At 40.7% G+C, this 20,797-nt stretch overlaps 2 protein-coding genes across 2 annotated transcripts; one reads left to right on the top strand and one right to left on the bottom strand.

The window, feature by feature from the left end:
- Nucleotides 1-864: 864 nt before the first annotated feature.
- On the top strand, nt 865-10,241 carry LOC117272547 (Y+L amino acid transporter 2). The gene is made up of 10 exons (XM_033651534.2): nt 865-1,146; nt 2,386-2,915; nt 4,691-4,816; nt 4,893-5,037; nt 5,251-5,374; nt 5,507-5,610; nt 5,704-5,800; nt 5,897-6,046; nt 7,639-7,822; nt 8,050-10,241. Exons 2-10 carry the CDS (start codon nt 2,396-2,398, stop codon nt 8,142-8,144), a joined length of 1,545 nt encoding a protein of 514 aa, XP_033507425.1. The 5' UTR covers nt 865-1,146; nt 2,386-2,395; the 3' UTR covers nt 8,145-10,241.
- A 4-nt stretch (nt 10,242-10,245) lies between these two features.
- On the bottom strand, nt 10,246-20,764 carry LOC144465094 (uncharacterized). The gene is made up of 9 exons (XM_078173194.1): nt 20,354-20,764; nt 20,144-20,233; nt 19,863-19,939; nt 17,550-18,451; nt 14,287-14,475; nt 13,683-13,791; nt 11,745-11,855; nt 11,365-11,443; nt 10,246-11,227 (listed from the first exon to the last, which is right to left on the bottom strand). The coding sequence occupies exons 5-9, from the start codon at nt 14,382-14,384 to the stop codon at nt 11,136-11,138; spliced, it is 489 nt and encodes a 162-aa protein (XP_078029320.1). The 5' UTR covers nt 14,385-14,475; nt 17,550-18,451; nt 19,863-19,939; nt 20,144-20,233; nt 20,354-20,764; the 3' UTR covers nt 10,246-11,135.
- Between the last annotated feature and the right edge of the window lie 33 nt (nt 20,765-20,797).

Below are 20,797 nucleotides of genomic sequence, written 5' to 3'. Positions count from 1 at the left end.
CCTTCTCAAAATGATCCCACACTTTGGATTTCCTGCCCGACATGTTATTAACTAGCCTGTGGAATAACCGCAGGTACCAGCCCTGGAAATTAACCTGACTCCTGTCTGACTGCTGAGCGTGGACACTTCCTGAGTCCGTCCTTTCAAATTAAATTTCCACATGATCCAATCATTAGGTTTTGATTTATTTTCACAAGGCACAGCTCCTAGTAGAGTTTTACTTTTTTTTTCTGCTACTAAACACCCAATGAAATCTTGCCGACTAATGACCTTTCTGGTCAACTAACATTTGGTCAACTATTAGGGGGCAGCCCTAGTTTTTACCAGTTTAAATCATGGGGTCATTTGTTTTGGAGAGAAAGAGATTTCTATGGATAATTTAGGTCCTGATAAAAACCTCCTGAAAGTCTGACTCGTAAGTTATAAGAGAAAAAGGTGAGCACAAATGTGATAGGCCGGTGGTCCTTCTCAAACAGCGTCAGAGAAGCACTGATTTGTAACGTGAAACTGGTTTATTCAGTGTTTTCACCGCTTTAATCCCTCGTCCATTTGTTGTGGAGAGAGAAGGGATGTCTGTGGATAATTCAGCTTCTGGTCAAAATCTCCTGGACAAAGCAAACTTACCACAGATGCATGATGACCTTCTTTTGTTGGGTGTCTTACTCGGGGGGTGGACTTACATATCTGTGCCCAGAGGCCTGGTTTCTCATACATGTGTGTGGCAGTCTGTCTGAGTGAGTGATAGAGACGCAGCTGTTGGATCGATCTCATTAGATATTCTTTCATCACTGCATACGTCACAATGTGTTCTGTATCATACAATCTGCTGACTGTATCCTGGCCCAGAAGCAGTGTAGCTCCCCTGAGGGCTGTCAGAGGGGGCAGGGGCGAGGTCTGCTTGTCTCTGAAAATAGCACGGGGGGGAACACGAGAGGGTGGTTCGCCTGGCGCTGGAAAAACACCCGTTGTGGTTGTACTGGGCTGAAGAGATTGCAACACAGACTGACCTGTTGCTGCCTCTCAGATGTGATCTCACTGATGTCTCACTGCGTGGTTCAGAGGAGGAGCACTGACCTGAGCGAGACTCTACATGTTCAGAGGATCAGATATAGCCTGCCTGTTGATCTTCTATAAGTAACAATTAAAGTAAGTTCACTTTTTGTCCTATTTACAAATTTGCCTTTATGTCATGAATTAGTAAGTATGTTTAGCTCTTGCCTGGATTTATAAAGAGTGGACAATGGGGAGAATTGGCTACACGCATATTGGACATTGGTTGGCTTGAAATGTGAAGTTAGACATTAATGGAGCAGTGTGTAAGATTTAGGGGGATTAAGTGGCATCTAGCGGTGAGGACTGTAAATTGCAGCCAGCTGAAACTTCTCTCGGTTAGATTTCCCTCAGTGTTCATGGTCCAGGAGGTTATTTTTGCAAGTCGGATTATCCACAGAGGTCTCTTCCTCACCAACACAAATGGACCACGTGATTTGAACTGCTAAAGCACTGAATAAGGCTGTTTTAAATTACAAATTAGTGTTTCTCTGATGCTGTTTGCCAATTGGCGAATCTCATTCAGGACATCTTATTTAAACTGCTCTGGCCTGCCTACTGTTGCTGCTTCCTCTTGCAACCCTCCTCCACCCCAGCTCCTCCTTTTCATGATGTGTCTGACTTATCAATGTCATTTCTGTTTGTCATTGATGCTGCTCTGTTCTGTTCCCTGGGGGTCATTGCTGCTGCTCTGGAAGGGCAGGGAGGTTTGCTCTCTCTGCCTTAGGCTTTCCATGTAGGCGCATGGAAGGGCAGGGAGGTTTGCTCTCTCTTAAGGCTTTCTATGTAGGCTGAGGAAAGGCAGAGAGGCCCCAGAACAGAGCCATACTGCCAAATATAATACTGCAAATGGCAATAAAGTTTTCTTTGACTTAAGTGGTCCTGACTGAACAAGTAAACACTGAATAAAGCAGTTTCAGGTCACAAAAATCTGTGTTTTTCCGACACTCGTCAGACAGGTTGCTAAGTACAGTAGCCGATGCGAAAACACGAATGGCTGTATGTAGAGCCAGTGTTTGCTTTGTCCATTCTGGGCTACTGTAAAAAAAAAAAAAAAAAATAGTGTTGCGACATGGTGATCACCTTAGATGAGGACTTGCTCCCTTAGTAGAAACAAATGGCTCATTTTAGGGTAACAAAAACACACAATTCATATTTTCATGTGATTATACACTAAAGAAAACACACCTATTATATTCCGTTTCTGCCATTTTATCCCCCTGAATCCTGCACACTGGACCTTTAAAGGAAAGGTGCATTTAAGAAAAGCATCTCATAACATATGTTACATCTGAAAAATCCCCTTTAATCCCTGCTTTATCATGCCCACACCAGGACTGGACTAATGGAGGATCTAAGGCAGAAGATGGGGGCCATGTCACAGACAATATGCCCGAGTTCACGGGCTCCATCTGACGAGGACTTAAAGGCCCCGAGTAATGGGAAAGGAGAGAAAATGCAGATGAAGAGAGAAATCTCCCTCATTAATGGAATCTGCCTCATTGTAGGCAACATGATTGGCTCTGGGATCTTTATCTCGCCGAAGGGTGTGCTCCTGTACAGCTCCTCTTACGGCCTGTCGCTGGTGATCTGGGCTGTTGGAGGCATCTTCTCAGTGTTTGGGGCTTTGTGCTACGCAGAGCTCGGCACCACCATTGTCAAGTCTGGGGCCAGCTACGCCTACATCCTGGAGTCCTTTGGAGGCTTCCTCGCTTTCATCCGTCTATGGACGTCCATCCTGCTGATCGAGCCAGCCAGCCAGGCTGTGATATCGCTGACCTTTGCCAACTACTTGGTGGAGGCTTTCTACCCAACCTGCCAGCAGCCGTACAATGCTGTCCGGCTTATCGCTGCAGCCTGCCTCTGTAAGAAACACTGCTGTGTCTGTTTATAGTTCATCACCCAGAAAAACAGAAATGTGCGTACCATGTTATATTAAAGTCTGCAGGTATTTGCAGGAAAAAACTCACTTTACTGCTTTACCTCACCCTTCTTCCTGACGTCAGCTCTCTCAGTCAACTCAAGAAGCATCATTCAGTGTAGTGCTGCTGAAGCGAAACACTTAAACTTGAAGTTACAATCCTTAAAATGTTTGTTAAATGAAAATCTGTTTTATGGTCGACATTTTTAAACAATAGCCAATTCATTCATTTATTTTCACCAGTTACCTCTCTATAGAGTAGTTTTCACTGTTAGTGGTGGAGTCCTCCAATCTCGCGCTGGATTCTAGTACGTACACAAGAAGGATTCACAGGATGTTACAGTTTTTAATTTAATTTTGGGTTAAATTTGAAAATCCCAACTTTCAGCATGAAAATCCATTATTTAAACCTGTGATACATTTTTATCCTATCCATGACCCTTCAGGTGAACAAAAATGTCCATCTGTCATTTAGCCATTTGTTATTTCATGCTGAAAGTTGGGATTTTCAAATTTCACCCAGAATGACACCCCCATGCAAAAAATCACCCCCCTGTGACCTTTTAATTTGTCTGTGAGGGAGTTTTGAATTTTGGAAATGGACAAAAATGTCCAGGGGTAACACAAGGGCAGTCCGCATGTTTTAAACTGAAAGGTTTTAGCAAAAATGACTGTGTTTGGAAAGTACCAAGCATACAACTGAATAAATGAGACTTTGAATATACAGATGTTTTGATATAGTTTTGGTAAATGTGGTCGCCTTTAACTCCAGTTCATGAAGAATTTTCTCCTTTTTTGGATTATTCGTATTCGGGATGAGACAAAATTTGTTTTCTTTACAAATTCACAGGGTGTGTAACACAGGGTAAGAGAATGATATACAAATTGTCATTTTGGGGAGTAAAGTTTTCCTTTTAGTATTTTTTTTATTGGTGCTTGACATTTACTTTACTATTAGTATTATTAATTTATTTTTTATTTTATCTTATTTAATTATTTATTTATTTATATTGTCATTATTATTAGTAGTAGTAGTAGTAGTAGAATTAGTATTATTCTTTTTTTTTTTTTGTTTCTTTATATGATCATGATATGTACATGTACTGGAGATGGTTTAGGTATAATTATGCACTACCTGGCACTATGTTGTAGACCAACACATAATTAAGGTCATCATTATCGCTACGTTATTGTTATGTTTGGTGTATGATATTAATCTGTTGATGTACTTTGTTGTATGTTGTATTTTTATGGCTGCAGTATGGGTGAATAGCTCACTTTGTGAGACAATGAAGTTCATCTTGAATCATAGCACATGTTAAGCTCAGCATCAAACTCAGTAACCCTGTGTGAAACTGGCATCAGCTGTAAATAGACTGTAAGTTCTGTAAAAAATACCACTGTGGTTTACAGCCTGGCTTTGTGCCGTGAAGAATGTAGATAGCAGAAATGGTATTTAGGTGAGAGAGCAGCAACACCATGAGTCATAAACAGCCCTATAAGAAGTGTTTCTGTTTCTGTACCCTCACAAACACTGCGGCCCACGTGACACAGACAAGATGGTCAGCGATCTCGGGCATGGGGCTGAGAGATAGCAGGCCTCTATTATAGCTTGTGAAATTCAACTTAGTGCAAAATAAGTTTCACAAACTGACCGACATGGTTTGCCCTTTTTTTCCTGAATAATTGTTTGTTCATTCTCTGCCTTTATCTTTCCAGGTATGCTCATCTTTATTAACTGTGCCTATGTGAAGTGGGGGACTCTGGTCCAGGACATTTTCACTTACGCCAAACTCATGGCGCTCTGCCTCATCATCATTGTAGGATTAATCAAAATATCTGCTGGTAAGGTTACATCAAAATATGAATGCATCAGTGGAAACAAGATGAGCGTGTGTGCCTTAAACTTCTACTTGTGCAGGAGAAACAAAGAGCTTCGACAGTCCGTTTGAAGGCTCCTCCACAGATCCCGGAGCCATCGCTTTGGCCCTCTACTCAGCTTTGTTCTCCTACTCTGGCTGGGATACACTCAACTTTGTCACTGAGGAGATTAAGAACCCAGAGAGGTAACACACACACACACACACTCACACGTATAAACAGAAACCCACAAGCCATTTCACTGACCACCACTACACCACTGCACCAAGGGAAGCGGTCTGTAGAGGTTGTAACTGCAACTTGAGCAAAACGATGTTGTCATCACATGAATCTACTGTAATCTGATTACTGCAGCTCCTCAGTGAGTCAGAAAACACTGTGTGTTGTTGTTGTTACAGGAACCTGCCCCTGGCCATTGCCATTTCCATGCCCATAGTCACCATCATCTACCTGTTGACAAACGTGGCGTATTATGTGGTTCTGGACATGCCGTCTCTGCTGGCCAGTGACGCCGTCGCTGTGGTAAGACACCAACAGCCACCTGAGAGAGATGTTTCACCCTGCTGCTAAATATAGCCCTGACATGGTTGACCCGTGACGTTTTGTGCTCTGACTTAAGAAACTGTAATAAACTACGTCAATCTGACCCTGCAGACATTTGGGAATGCCGTCCTGGGGCCGTTCAAGTGGATCATCCCTGTTGCAGTGGCCATGTCCTGCTATGGAGGACTCAATGCTTCTGTCATCGCTGCTTCAAGGTAATCAGGAAGTGCTGAACAGGTGCTCTGACTTTAAGCTCATATCATGATAAGTGTTCTGCTAATAACTTTATATGATTGTTGATCATGCAGGTTGTTTTACGTCGGAGCCAGAGAGGGCCACCTCCCCAGCAGTCTGAGTCTGATTCACCTGAAGCGCTACACGCCCTTACCTGCACTGCTGTTCAATGTGAGGACTGCTTCTCTGTCAGATTCCCCACATGCATACATGTACATGTTCACATGTCACAACTGGAGCATAATTATATTCATTCATGCCCTGCAGGGATTAATGGGTCTGATCTTCCTGTGTGTGGAGGACGTGTTCCAGCTCATCAACTACTTCAGCTTCAGTTACTGGCTCTATGTGGGTCTGTCTGTGGCAGGCCTCATCTACCTGCGCATCACTCAGCCAGACCGACACCGACCAGTGAAGGTGCTGCTTTTTTCTTTGTTCACATCACACTGAATATTATCACATGGAACAAAGTGCATACACACACAATACTACAAGCTCCTGTGGGTATTTCAAATCTTATTATGGTTTTATTTCTGTAATAATTTAGAGAGTTTAACCAGGAAGTAGAAAAATAAATATAAACTTTTCTAGTTTCATTTATGTTGGCAACCCAATCACCAGAATATATGTTGACATGGTACACATCTGCAAACCACAGATATGTAGCATATGCAGGTTTCACATGTTTACTTTGTATGTTTCATTTTTCTTACATTTCTGTTTTCAGTTTTATGTTGTGACAGTGTTGTGGTTAACGTGTGGTTACTCTTAAGCACAAAACCAAATTGGTTATAGCTGGGAAAACACGTGTTTTGGCTTAAATTTCTGGTATGTTTGTCACAAACATGGCTGGAAATATTTTGTTAAAAAAATACCCAGCTTTGTTGCAACAAACACGGCTGGAATTGTCCCGACACAACATTAAAAATACCAGCTTTTCTTGTCAGTTGGTCTCGAACAGTGGCCTGTTTACTGTCCGGAACATGGCTGGAAATGTTCCGATGTGTCGTTACATAATTACCTCATAATTACCTATGTAATAATATTAGAAAATAGAATAACACCCAGTATGCTACCACTTCATGTAAGTGATCCCCTACTCCTCCTGATGAGACACTCAGCTCATGTTAGGGTGATCTCATCCCTACTCATCATATTGTGATGCTTGGGCAGAAGCCCCGGGCGTTACTAAAATGACGTTAGGGCAGCCTTTTGCTTCGTATCTTGACACAGAAGGGGTCGGAGGGTTAGGTTTAGGCAGCAAAACTACTTGGTTATTAGGAAGAGATTGCAGATGTTGCTAACACCTGGCTTTGAGTGGCACAAATGCAGTGGTAAGTAGGTGTCGGCAGTTAGGTGTGGGCAACAAAACCACTTGGTTATGGTATGGAAAAGATTGTGGATGTTGCTTAAAAACAGCTGGCACAAACACTGCAACCAGTGTTGTTGTTTGTTGGACCCATCAACCTCCCCTCTCGCCTACCCTGAGCATTTAATAATGACGTAGATGGGTTTACATTGGAGCTGGTGGAAAGCTCGGTGCGTCTCATGGGCTGATGTTGACTCAGTGTGTAGCTGGGCTGTACAATGCTTTAGTTTATAAAAATTCAGATGTACATATCTCACAGTTGTGAGGCAAATTATACAATAAAATATTGCGCTTGAGTGCAAATATGCAGATGTGCAGGGCAGTGCACGGGACTCACAAGGTCAGAGAGTTCACCGTCCTGATGTCCTGAGGGGAGGAAGCTTTTTCTTTGTCCTCTTCAACCAACTTACAGCTCAAACTCAGTGACCTTTTTGTGCTATATGACCAATGAAATATGACAAAGGCACTGAGAGAAACTTTAGAGGGTCTGTCATGCTGTGCCTACTCTTATGAACATGAAGAACTGACAATACAGTTCCCATAGTTTAGGTATTGAATCATAACTCTGTATGGAGGCACACAAGATGCTCAGACGTCGGTTTACAAACTAACCACATTTTGTGTCGTCCTCTCTCCACAGCTGTCCTTGTTCTTCCCCTTCATCTACTGTTTGTGCAGCCTGTTCTTAGTCATCGTCCCTCTGTACGGAGACACCATCAACTCCCTCATAGGAATTGGCATTGCACTGTCTGGGGTGCCGGTGTACTACGTGGCCATTTACCTGCCTGACGACAGAAGGCCTAAATTCATATGCAAGTTAAACGGTAAGTTTTAGGCTCAAATGTCCACGTGCAGAAAGTGTCATATCTGCACGATGTGTTCAAGGTGACAACAGAGAGACACTTCCTGTGCATGAAGCATTATTATGTTTATCATAACACAATCACGCACCTTTCGCCCATCTGTTCTGCATGGTTTGATATCAAAGAACAGCATCAATCATCTTGGATTATCAGATGTAACTGACCTCTCCACATCTTCCCTCCTTCAGCCTTTGCCACCAGATACACCCAGATGCTGCTCTACTGCTGCCTGACTGAATTTGACACTGCACCAGACGCACAAACGGGCGGCAAAACACAATGAGCTGAAGACAATCCTTCTCCCAATGGCCAGCTTCCCACTGGAGGCCTCAGTCTTGACCGTGGGTTGACGTTCATTGCTCCCTGAATGCAAACAAACAAAAAAAAAACAAGGCCTTGCATGGACAGAGCGGTGAAGCGCAGGCCCACAACATTTGTGAGGATTACTTCTCCCAGGTCAAGTTAAAAAAAGGCCTGACATCTCAAATGACTCACCATGAAGGAGCAGGCACTTAAGAAACTGCAAACTGTTGCTTCTTTTTTTAAATGCAATACACCTTTCTTTTTCTTTCTTTTTTTTAACAGAGATCACTGAATATCTAAAGAAATATGGAGCTCACTTTTTTAGACTTGTGTGAAGATGTGAATTACTTTTCTGTCTGACAGTGTTTAAAAAAATACAGAAAGTAATGGTTATGTGGCTGGACTTCAACCAGTCTATCCAGGGCTATTTATAGAGTTTGATTACATGTATATGTGAATGACTGTGCAAATATAAAACACCATAAAACTGTTAATTTCAAAAATATTCTGGGATTGGTTTCTGAGCGACTTCACTATGAGCCAGTCAACATTGAAGGGTAACTCTGGTATTTTTCAACCAGGACTCAATTCTTCCATGTCATGGTGTCTAAGTAAATAATAGAAACAACATTATTTTTAATTGTACCAGTATTGAGAGAGAGAGGGTTACAACTGGTAGCAGCGAAACAGCCCATCTGGCATTTTAACATCATACACCATGTTTGAATCACTGTTGAATCATGTTTTGATATTGAAAGATGAATCACGTTGATTTCACAATGTTATTTCATAAACTTTAAAAATTGTTTCAAAATTGTTTCAATGTTGAAACAGGTCTTTTTGAAATTTCAATGCTGATTTACTCTGAAGGTTATGTACCAGCTGGGAGGATGCAATGTTATCCCTGCAAGTAACTTAACACCGTCAGTTTCCGTCCACTAAAAGTGTTTGTTTTTGCCACTGACAGGCAGTGTCTGACAACATTATGGGAAGGATCCCTACAGAGATAGACCTTTTTATTTAACCAGAAACAGCTCCAGAGTCTCTATTGCCAAACCCACCAGACTCCATTTAAAAAAATAGTAATTTTATCTTAAAACACATTTCATTCAAAGTCAACAGAAACAAAATAAAACTCACAGAAATTGTCTTGGTTCTTCTTTCCACTGGTCCAACATTCACCAACTTTGGTTTGGTTGAAATGAACCCTTAATTCACCCAGTTAGATGTGAAAATATGTTGGTTCTATACACCCTTAAATTACTATTTATTTAAATGGAGTCTGGTGGGTTTGACATGAGCCGTTTCAGCACTGTTTCTAGCCAAACAAAAAGAATCTTACTGTTCACTAAAAAGGTGGAGGGCTGTCGGGATCCTCTCCATAATGTTGTCTTGCTCAATGATTGACAAATTGTTAAAAAAAAAAAAAAAAAAAAAAAAAAAAAAACTATTGTCCCCATGAGGGACTTTGACACAAAAACATGGGGAAAAAAATGTCCAAGTTGTACCAATACTGAAGTTACCCTGTTGTTTAAGGGTTATTATCCTTCCCTTAAAATGGTTGTTTTCAATATTATTACTTGAATACAGCTTCATAATCACTGCGTGTGTTTCTGTGTTGTTGTTTTTGGGTAAGAATTTATTTTGACTAATTTAATTAGGCTTTTCACCAAACCACACACCACCCACGGACATTACACTGGATTATCTGACTAATCTCTGGTATGTGCTGTGTTTGCAGAAGTTGTTATTTCAGAGCAGGTTTTTAAAAGCAAAGCACCGTCAGCAGGCTGCAGGTTCTCCACAAGGGGGAGCTGTTTCATCACTGTCAGCCAACCTGAGCCATCCACAGGAGAGGGAAGGAGGAAGAGATGGTGCACATCATGCTGTTGCTGTTACTTTTCTATCCTCTAGGTGGCGCTGGTTGGGCTGGAACTGCAGATCCAGTTGTCAAATGATAATGGACTTATGTGTATGGTACCATTTATAAGATGTAGTGTGGACTGTATATGACCTGGTGCCTCACATTTATTAGAAAACAGCCAGACGATATTAAAAATAAAAAGTAAAACATTCCCCACAACTTTTCCACTTCAGCTTTATTTATTTTATTTAATTCATTTATGGTAAAAACAGGTAATTAAAACAGCATTTAAACACTGTTCAGGGGCATCAGCTGTTCAACATCCAACAGCAGTGGTTCCCAACCTTTTTCCTTAAGGGACCCCTTTTCTATCGTTGAGTAAACTCACAACCCCTGACTATGTGACATATTTTATGGGTTTTATATTTATACATAGCAATAATAGTAGTAGAACTAATAAGCTGTCCAATTAACCCAAATAATGAATGCAATAACTGCAGGAAGTTTGTGAAAAACAATGATTTGGATGAATTTTGAGCCAATAATTTCCTATTAATATTACATGAAAGTTTTCCTCATAGTTTTGGTAAAATTTTATATAATTCTCTCTCTGTATTATGTATTTTTAAGATTTTGGAGAGAGACCAGGCTCGTTTAGCAGAGAGTGAACGCTCTGTGAATACTGTGTGTGTTTAGTTCTTCATTGTGCCCTTATCCTGTGAGGTTTAACTTTAGAGCTAAACTTTAAAATTAAAGAATTTATTTATCTTTTTGTCACAGATATGCATGAAATTATGAGATAAAGGTCAACTGTATATTTTTTAAAAGAAAGGATTTATTACACCCCTTAAAATCAAGAAGGCCTTGTGACCCATGAAGCTTTGGTGACCCTTAGGGAGGAATGGGACCCCCAGGTTGGGAACTACTGTCAGTTTCATATCATTACATTCATGTGAAAATCCTATGTCAACTAAACCATTTCAAACTGCAATCATAAATTTAGATCACAACACATTTAGAATACAACAGAAAGATAAACTGATTTCTCTGAAGTCTTCCAATGGTTCCTCCACATGAAGTGGCATTCAGCGCAAGGGCGATCTCCACCTAAGATAAGGTGCAGTTGGCGGTATCAAACCCAGGACAGATCCACTTGTTGCTGAACTGTTTGTATCCCTCAGCGCTGACCAGGTCACTTCCTGCACAGAAAGGAAGCACACATTTATTATCATGGCTTCTTATGCAATAAAACACCAACACAGATTAGTGAATGAATATAGTGAACACAAGAAGATGTGATAAACTCCACTCTCATGATATCACATGAAACATTTACCGTCCATCAGATTCTGAAGGCTGCAGAAGTTTGTGCTGTTATCAGCCGGGTCTTTGGAGAACTCAGACACTGCCTCTCCCTGCACATCAGACACATCAGAGAATTTTTCACGAGGCACCAAAAGGGAAACAGCATGTCAAACACTGAAGCTGATTAATATTCTGAGCTCTTTGATTTTCCTTTGAGTAGATTTACGTCAGAAAAATAACATTTCTCTTCACCGTGTCATTATAATAATATCATAATTAAACCAAACCGTGAGCAAAGCTTGTCCAGCAGAGTCTGAGGATAAAGAAGCCTCAAACTGAAGGCACAGTTTAGGTTTCACATGAGCTGCATCAGTCTGTTTGCTCATTAAGAATAAAAAAAGGTGCACTTACACTCATTTTGCAGACGGTGGACTGCTCCAAAAGAAACTCAAGGTCGCTGGTTATTTTGGTTGTTGGAGACGTGTGCGTGGCTTTGATCACGTATGGAGCTGTCGACACAAGCTGCAGAGGATTTCAAATTCAGTCAAGTCAATGATATTTTACACACTGTGCATCAGGTACGACTGATCTTAAAGGGTAACTTGTTTTTCAACCTAGACCATATTTCCCATGTTTTTGTGTCTAAGTGACTAATGGGAGCAAATATTTTTCAAACTGGTCCAGTATGGAGAGCACTGCAGTCAGCAATCATGAAACAGGCTGCAATGTAACCACTCGGGGCATTTGTGCACCGTCAATGTACATCCTCTAAAAGTGTTTGTTTTTGCCACTGGCAGGCTCAGATTATTATTCTAAGCGTCTGACAACATTATGGAAAGGATCTCTACAGAGATAGACCTTTTGTAAAAGAGTGAGAGCCTTTTTGTTTAACTAGAAACAGCACCGAAATTGCGACCGCCAAACCCACTAGACTCCATTATCCATGTAAATACCCATTCACTCTGACCAACCATGAAGAAGAGCGAGATGCCCGGCCAACTGGTCCAATAGAACGGCACCCGAGCATCGTCCAGCTGGGTCGTCCGGTCTGAGCAAGCTGGTCGCGAGGAGCAAGAGCAGTCTTCTCTTAAGTGAGAGATGTGCATCATGTAGGGACAGGCCTTAGCCGACGAGGTTTCACAAGCCAGGTTTAGCATAGCAGCTTATCATGAACCAATATGGTTTTTGTGATTTTTTTTGTTTGTTTGTGGGGTTGCTTTTTCTGGTTAAAGAAAAAAGATCTTATTTTTTAACACAAAGATCTAACTCTGTAGGGATTGTTTCCATAATGTTGTCAGACAGTTAGAATATTAATCTGAGCCAGTCAGTGACAAAAACAAGTAGACTTATATTGACGCTCTGAGTGGTTACAGCCTGTTTCACCACTAGCGCCTGCAGCAGTGTCGCTCAATAGTGGACCAATTTCAAAAACTGTTGTCTCCATTAGTCACTTAGACACAAAAACATGATATAATAGTGTCCAGGTTGAAAAATACCTAAGTTAGCCTTTAATTCTGAGTAAGCCTGCCTGTAGGGTGACTGACTTTTAAGCCTGAAAATAAGTCAGTTTGACCACAGTTTGAAAACCTTTCCAGAACAGTCTGTACTCTCCTGAACACATGGAAATGGATGAAGGAAGTGGTCTTTGCTAAAGTAACACTTGTCTCTGATTTCTTATCATGTAGGGAAAATATTCTGGAGAGTTGGCTATAAGCTGCAAAATCTGCAATAAATCCTAAATGATTTTAACAATTTGTTCTGCTGTTGATGAATTTTGGGACTCTGGCACTTTTTTCTGGGGAGGATGAAGTGCTTGTATCGCTATACACACTAAAATTATTCTTTCTTTATACAGAATCTGGTCAGGAATTCTACAATATTACACTATATCTGTTGCATGTGCACAACATGTTAAAGGAATGGGAGCTCACTGACCTAAATGTGTATGTGTGAATGAGCCATGGTGACACCAGTGTGACCAGGACAAATTTTCCTACAGTGTACAGTGAAAATTGTGGCCTTGGCAGCCAGTTAAAGACAAAAGTTTTAGATGATTTTAGAGCCCTCTCCACTCTAGCTCACAGCTGACAATTACTCCACATTTGCTCATGGTACTCTCAGAGGCACAGATTAAAAACGGTAAAAGATATGAAAAAGATGAAAACATGAGTGAATAGACAATGTAAAACCTTTGAACTAAGATAAATGTCAATTTTTTCCACATTTATCATTTGAGGAAATTCTAAAAATGTTGATCTGCTGCCTGTTTTCTGCTTTATCGTTAAAACTGATGCTGAAAATGTGGATTATCACTTCAACATTACATGAGTTGACTGAGATGTTTCTGACCTCGTACGAGCACCTCTCTCCTTCGTACTGACAGCTCTGGCTGATCTGCCACTCTTTGATCTGGTTCACCAGCTTTTCAGTGACATCTGCGCACGAGATGCCAAACAGCCTGCAGAGCAGAGCAGAGCAGAGCAGGGAGCGTTAGATTTGTTAGCCCACTGTTACCATGTAGAGTTCAAAAACAGCATAAAAATCAATAAAAGATCAATGTAAGATTCTGTTGATCATCAAAAATTTCTATTTCTCTGCACAAACATGACTAATGTGAGTCTTGTGAGTCCTGTAGTCGCCGCATATCAAAGAATCAGGCTGCACAGAACTTTGAACTCATAAGAAACCTTGACAAACATGCATTTGACTCTTTCACACTCTGGATTTCATGCAACTCAAATGCCATCAGACAGCATTATCTATGTCCAGCTGATCACATGATGCAGCAAGTAAACAGCTGCAGCATGGATCATTAATAATCAAACACAATTCATAAAAAAACATTAAATCTACTAAAAGAATCCCAGAAGACGTCAACAATGCACTCATATATGGTTTGACTCAACACAAGTTAATAAAATCTATAAATACCAACAAATAAAATCTATGTTACCACTTGACTTTGCATGTGGAGACGCGGTCTGCCAGTGAGATGGTGAGCGCGGCCCCCAGGAGGAAAGCTGAAGCTACAAACAGGAATCTCAGGTCCATACTGAGGGCAGGTAGATCAGACAGGTCTGTGTCCAGTGTGCGGTCAAGTGTGTGGACGTCTTCTGAGTGTTGCCTCGATCTGCCTACAGTGCTTTAAAGAGCAGCACACGGGTCATGTGGAAAACGGGACAGCACAGCATTGATTAACACGGACCACAGCCTGTCAGAGAGAGAAACTGAAGATATCTGTACAGCAGAAGAAACAGTTATTTCTATAACATTTAGAGCAGGGATACTATTCCTCTCCAACAAATATCTGGAAACTAATATTAATGTATTCATAACTAGTCATTTAGATTATTGCAATTCCTTGTTCTCTGGTATCTCGTGTCTCCAGCTCATCCAAAACTCTACCGCCAGAATCTAGAGACTAGAAAACATGACTACATCACCGCTGGACCACTGCTCTATCGGGTGAAAGTCTATGTCTGTTTTGGAGCCAACCTCAAGTGGTCATTTGAGGAACTGCAGTTTTTGCGTCTTCCATTGGCTTCATTTTTCAGCCTCGGAGGTTGCAGCTTGGTTAAGCACCAAAACACCAAAGGAAAGTTCCTTGTATGTGAAAACAGACTTGGCAATAAACCGGATTCAAATTCTGATTCAGTAAGTGAATGGAGTTAAGTGCTTTGAGTCAAATGTTCTTTGTTTTTGGCTGGTGCCGCCTCCCTAACAGTGACCTTCATTCATTCATTCATTCATCCTCTTGAGGGTCGCGGGGGGGGGGGGGGCTGGAGCCTATCCCAGCTGACATCGGGCGAGAGGCAGGGTACACCCTGGACAGGTCGCCAGACTATCGCAGGGCTGACACATAGAGACAAACAACCATTCACACTCACATTCACACCTACGGACAATTTAGAGTTATCAATTAACCTAGTCCCCAATCTGCATCTTCTTTGGACTGTGGGAGGAAGCTGGAGTGCCCAGAGAGAACCCACGCTGACACGGGGAAAACATGCAAACTCCGCACAGAAGGGCTCCCACGCCCGGGATCGAACCGGCAACCCTCTTGCTGTGAGGCGAGAGTGCTAACCACCACACCACCGTGCCGCCCTAACAGTGACCTAACTTAGTCAATTAAAAATCTTAATGATATATCATAAATTTTTCCGGAAATGTCCTGATGACAGGTTTAATAGGTTACGCCTTTCTAATTCAAGCCCTGGAGCCAAAGTTATGTAACCTGTGACCTGAAAAATGGAACCAGAAATAGAAACCAAAAGAGTATTCAGCAGGGACAGAGCATGGGAGCGCCCCCTCCTTTCCATCTACATGCTTTTTGCTATATGGTCACTCAACTCAATTTCCACAGTTTGCATGTGACAGTGTACAGTATCAGACTTCAGATGCCTGGAGAGGGGGATGAAAAGCTGCAGTGTTAAAAAAACACGGAGGCAGATTCCTGTGGCACTGGAAGTCTGATAAAATCATCTTTATCTGAGCTTAGAGACCGAGTTTAAGAGAAAACCTAGGATACAAACTGGTTATTCCAAACTCAGTTGCATCATGGGAATTGTAGGATCCAGTGTTCTTGTAGGACATGCTCCTGGACCCAGTGCCGTAGAATTTAACTATTCAAGGGCTCTGCCTGGACCAACATTGTAATCAACCAGTCACAGCTCTCATTAGTGTGCTGTCAACGTTAGTAACATTAAACAAAAACCTTATAAGCCACTGCGGGGTTAGTGAGTAAGCTTGCCAAAAGGCTAACGTTAGCATATCAGCGAGTTAGCTTGCTAACTATAAAGGCAGTGCTAACAAGTACGCTTGCCAAATGCTTGAATATTAGCGAGCTAGCTTGCTTACTATGAAGGCGATGCTTATGGGTAAGCTTCTCAAAAAGCTTGAATATTAGGGAATTAGCTTGCTAACTATGAAGGCAATGCTATAAAGTAAGCTTGCCAAAAGGCTAGAATAGTTGCGAATTAGCTTGCTAACTATCGAGGCAATGCTAACGAGTAAGCTTGCCAAAAGGCTAGTATATTAGCGAGTTAGCTTGCTAACTAGGAAGGCTATGCTAACGAGTAAGCTTGCCAAAAGGCTAGAATATTGTCCACTAAATAAAGAGTGTGGATAATATAATTTTTCAGTTGCCAATACCTGCAATTAACACATTTCCCCACCTTTTGTATGGCCTATTAAAGACACAAAAATTGTATTTTTTTTATTTTTATTTTTTGCAAGTTGGTGGTGCTTGTGTTGATCCAGGACTACACTGTCAACTAAAAAAATTATGTAGGGAATGAAAAAGGAGGGAAAACGTGTTCAGGTCTTTACAAGTGCAAAATGACATTACCTTTACTCTTAATGTTAATGATCAATAGCCTACTGGCAAGCTGACTCATTAGCGTAGCCTACCTAGCAAGCTAACTTGCCAATATTCTAGTCAATTGGCAAGCTTACTTGTTAGCATAGTCAACCTACTTCACAAGCTAACTCACTAACCCTGCAGTGGCTTATACGGTTTTTGCTTAATGTTTCAGAGGATTTTGTTCAATTTTACTAACTTCATTTTGGAAAGTTCCAAACAATGACAATCCACAGACTTTTTGTGAACAGCCAGTTTCATAGGAACTATTTTCTTTCTACCAAGTTACACCCTGCCGCCAACCACAGCGCAGAGTGCAAGAGGATTTTTGGGGTAAACTGTCCTTTTAAGAAATTGGAAGTAAACACACGTGTTAAAAACAGCAGAAAAAATGATAGCATGCTTTCTTGTAGGTATTTGTTGGTTTAAAAAATAAAAGGTGTGACAGAAGTATGAGGATGAGTAGTGGTGACAGTGGAGCCTAGTATGAGGATGAGTAGTGGTGACAGTGGAGCCTTCATCTTCAGCCTATGTTGCTCTCTGCTGGCTGAAAGTGGAACTGCATCAAGAACCCTGACCTCTCAGTCCCTTTATATTATCTTTTTGACTGACATAATTTTTTCATCCTGAATATTTATTTTACGCAGCACACACAAACACACAATCAGTTTTCTGTTCTCATCACACAGTTAAGGTGTGCTGTTTAGGTATACAGGGCCTGATGTCGTTATGTTCTGCAAATTGCTGCCACTCCTCCCACTGAAACAGGTTCAGTTGTCACTGTAATGTAAACCTCTAGTTTGTCAGGTCTGTCACAAATGGATTTTGAATAATGACAATGTTCGTGTGAGTATTACCTCGGCACTGGACTGGCTCAAAACTTGGAAATGCAGTCTGTCACCTTTGAGTGAAGCACATCAACCTTTCAGAGCACATTTGTATGTGAACATAAATGTTGTTGTCTTCCTGCCATGAATTTAGTAGGACACTAAATGTGAGCAGAAATAGATCCGTCACCATTCAGTGAATTAAAAGAAAGAAAGGTGGCTTAATACAAAAACCCCACTATTTACTTATTAGCTAATTATTAACTTATTGATTAGCCTGTTTTAACACCTCTGAGTCACTGCCAATGCTCCAAATTGTTCGCAAATTCAAATAGCAGAAGTGAAGTGAAATAAAATGACAACTCAGTCTGATTATGAGGCAACTGATTTATTTTTTCCATGCACCTCTTTACATTTTACAGCAACTCAGTGACAACGTGTCATTGGAGATTGCAATTGCGAGAATAAATGTTGGTATTGTATGTTTCTGCAAGTGATGGATACGTTACATTTGCATATAGCAGTTATAAACACAGTGGTTGACATGTGGTTATGTTTAGGAACAAAAAACACTTGGTTATGGTTAATGGCAACATTATCCATTGTTTACATACATCTCTTTGATGAATCAAAGCAAATGCAAGTGTTGTACCTTATTTAGGACTCACACTTTGTCCTAAGTGGAGCAGCATGTCACATTTTTAGGGGCATCCCAAAAAGTGAAAGGAGAAACATAAATTAAAAACTCCACCGAGGATTCTCCTTGCCCATATAGTGTTAGTGGGGATATTATTTTCAAAAGTCTCATTTTTTTCAAATCTTGGCAAACACAGAAATAAACCTTATATGTTGAGGTTTCAGACTCTGGTGATGTTCTTTACTGATAGACTGAAGTTCAGATCTGGTCTGAGCTGCTCGATCATGGTGTAGAGCTGAAAGACACAAAGCATTGTGAACATGTTATTATTCAGGTCCGTGTCTACAGTCAGCCCAGTCGCCAGAATGACACTTGGGATAAACGGCTGCCACAAAGGAGACAGTCGCAGACCACTGTAATTTTTTTAAAGACAAGTTTGGATATTTCCAGCCGTGTTTGTAGCAAAAAACTAGCTTTCTTTTAAATACAGTTTTGGACATTTCCAGCCGAGTTTGAATCGACAAAAGCGTGTATTTTTAAACAAGAGTTCAGGACATTTCCAGCCATGTCTGAAGCAATAAAAGTGGGTATACTTTGACGAGAGTTGAGGACAATTCTAGCTGTGTTTGTAACGACAAAACCATCTTTCTTTTAACAACAGTTCGAGACATTTCCAGCCGTGTTTGAAGGAACCCAAGCATGTATTTTTTAATTAGAGTTCAGGGCATTTCCAGTGGTGTTTATTGCAACAAAAATGGGTATTTTTAACAAGAGTTTGGGACATTTCCAGCTGTGATCATAGAAACAAAAACGGGTATTTTTTCAACAAGAGTTTGTGACATTTTCAGCTGCATTTATAGCGACAAAAGGCTACAATTTTTTAACGAGAGTTCGTGACATTTCCAGCTCTATTTGTAGGGACAAAACCGTCTCTCTTTATTTCTTTGGGACATTTCCAACCATATTTACAGCAACAAAGTGGGTATTTTTTCAACAAGAGTTGGTGACATTTTCAGCCATATTTATAGTGACAAAAAGCTACAATTTTTAACAAGAGTTTGTGACATTTCCAGCCATGTTTGAAGTGATAAAAGTGGGTATTCTTTCACGAGAGTTCATGACAATTTCAGCTGTATTTGTAGCGACAAAACTGGCTCTCTTTCTTTCTTCGGGACATTTCCAGCCATGTTTACAGCGACAAAAAGTGGGTATTGTTAACAAGAGTTCAGGACATTTCCAAACACGTAATTGTGGCATCGAAAGTGAGTATTTTTTTATAAGTTCATGACATTTCCAGCCACATTTGTAGAGACAAAAGCAGTTTTTTTAAAGAAGAGGTTGTGTCATTTTCAGCCGTGTTTGTACTGAAAACAGATGGTATTTTTTATGACAAGTCGAGACATTTCTAGCCATGTTTGTAGCGTTCTATGTGCCTAAACTTTACGTTACCCACAATGTTGTCACAATATGAAATATAAAAATTGAAACATAGAGTTTCAACATATGAAACACACAAATGTAACATATCCATATCCATAAATGTACGATGCCAAAATTTTATTCTGGGTTGTCAGAGTAAAGTCAGATTGCGCTCTGCACGAATTATATAAGAGAGCACAATTAGTATTGAATGTTTTATCACTGAAATGAAACACAGAACAGGATATGAGTATAGATTTGCAAAGTCTATTAACAAAGTGACTTACCCGGTGCAGGACTGGACCAACTGTTGTTTCATTTAGCTCATGATATGACTGAACAGCTGTCAGCAGGATTGCCACAACTGTGGGACATAAAAAAGGAAATTCAGAATAGTTAAAATCATGTTAGACTTCATGTTGAATTAATTTCTGCAATCTTAAAATGGGGAGTTTTTCCTTATACCCTGTGAGGTTCCTAAGGACAGAGGGATGTCGTGTCCTGTGAGGCAAACTGTGATTTGTGATATTGGGTTTTATAAATAAAACTGATTGACTGATTGACTTACCGTTGTCTGCTGGATCAGATGCTGGTTGGACTGATGTTGCTTGTATTGGCTCTGAAAAAGGAGCCTCCGTGACAAGGGAGGGAAAGGATGCTGGGGAAACATTTAAATAAAGTACATTTTAACGTCACACAGTTGAACTTGTCACAGCAAACTTCAGCTCATTACATTTACCAACGATATATATATTTAAAGGATCTCTTGTGTACTCACTTGTCTGTGCAGCACATGAGGCCAAACATCCAGCAAACAGGATCAGCAGCAGCATGTCAAAGCTTTATTCCCAAACAAGAGTGAAATCTGCAGTGGGAAAATGTTGTCTGTATTCCCACAGAGCCTCTGGCTACTTTTGTTCTGTGCCATGAAGAGGGTGTGGCAATAACAACATGACATGTCAAAGACAATTGTCTGGGCTGGAGCAACTCAAGCATGTAACAAAGGCCGAAGCGAACCAGTTCTGTGCGACGAAATATGAGAAAGAACCTTTTTAAGGCTGTCAAGCACGTAATTTCTGAGGTTGTGATTTGCTTTATGCAGGTTGTTTTTTTAACTGCTTCTTCTACAAAGCAAAATAATTTCATACCTTGTAAATTATCAAAAGATTATGCATGTCAGAAAAGGTTAAGAGAGGGATTTTTGTTATAAAAAAAAAGGGTT

This window comes from Epinephelus lanceolatus, chromosome 12 (genome assembly GCF_041903045.1).
Source record: "Epinephelus lanceolatus isolate andai-2023 chromosome 12, ASM4190304v1, whole genome shotgun sequence".
NCBI lineage: Eukaryota > Metazoa > Chordata > Actinopteri > Perciformes > Serranidae > Epinephelus > Epinephelus lanceolatus.
The sequence above is the reverse complement of the archived record's forward strand: the minus strand, read 5'-3'. Positions and strand labels throughout refer to the sequence as shown.

What these genes read in the sequence shown, in the direction of transcription:
- LOC117272547 (XM_033651534.2), top strand. Translation starts at nt 2,396, where the DNA reads ATGGAGGATCTAAGGCAGAAGATGGGGGCCATGTCACAGACAATATGC. An exon ending in TATCGCTGCAGCCTGCCTCT is followed by an intron (nt 2,916 to 4,690) that starts GTAAGAAACACT and finishes TTATCTTTCCAG; the next exon opens with GTATGCTCATCTTTATTAAC. An exon ending in CCAGTGACGCCGTCGCTGTG is followed by an intron (nt 5,375 to 5,506) that starts GTAAGACACCAA and finishes CTGACCCTGCAG; the next exon opens with ACATTTGGGAATGCCGTCCT.
- LOC144465094 (XM_078173194.1), bottom strand. Translation starts at nt 14,384, where the DNA reads ATGGACCTGAGATTCCTGTTTGTAGCTTCAGCTTTCCTCCTGGGGGCC. An exon ending in GAGAGAGGTGCTCGTACGAG is followed by an intron (nt 11,856 to 13,682) that starts GTCAGAAACATC and finishes AATCCTCTGCAG; the next exon opens with CTTGTGTCGACAGCTCCATA. An exon ending in CCACCGTCTGCAAAATGAGT is followed by an intron (nt 11,444 to 11,744) that starts GTAAGTGCACCT and finishes TCTGATGTGCAG; the next exon opens with GGAGAGGCAGTGTCTGAGTT.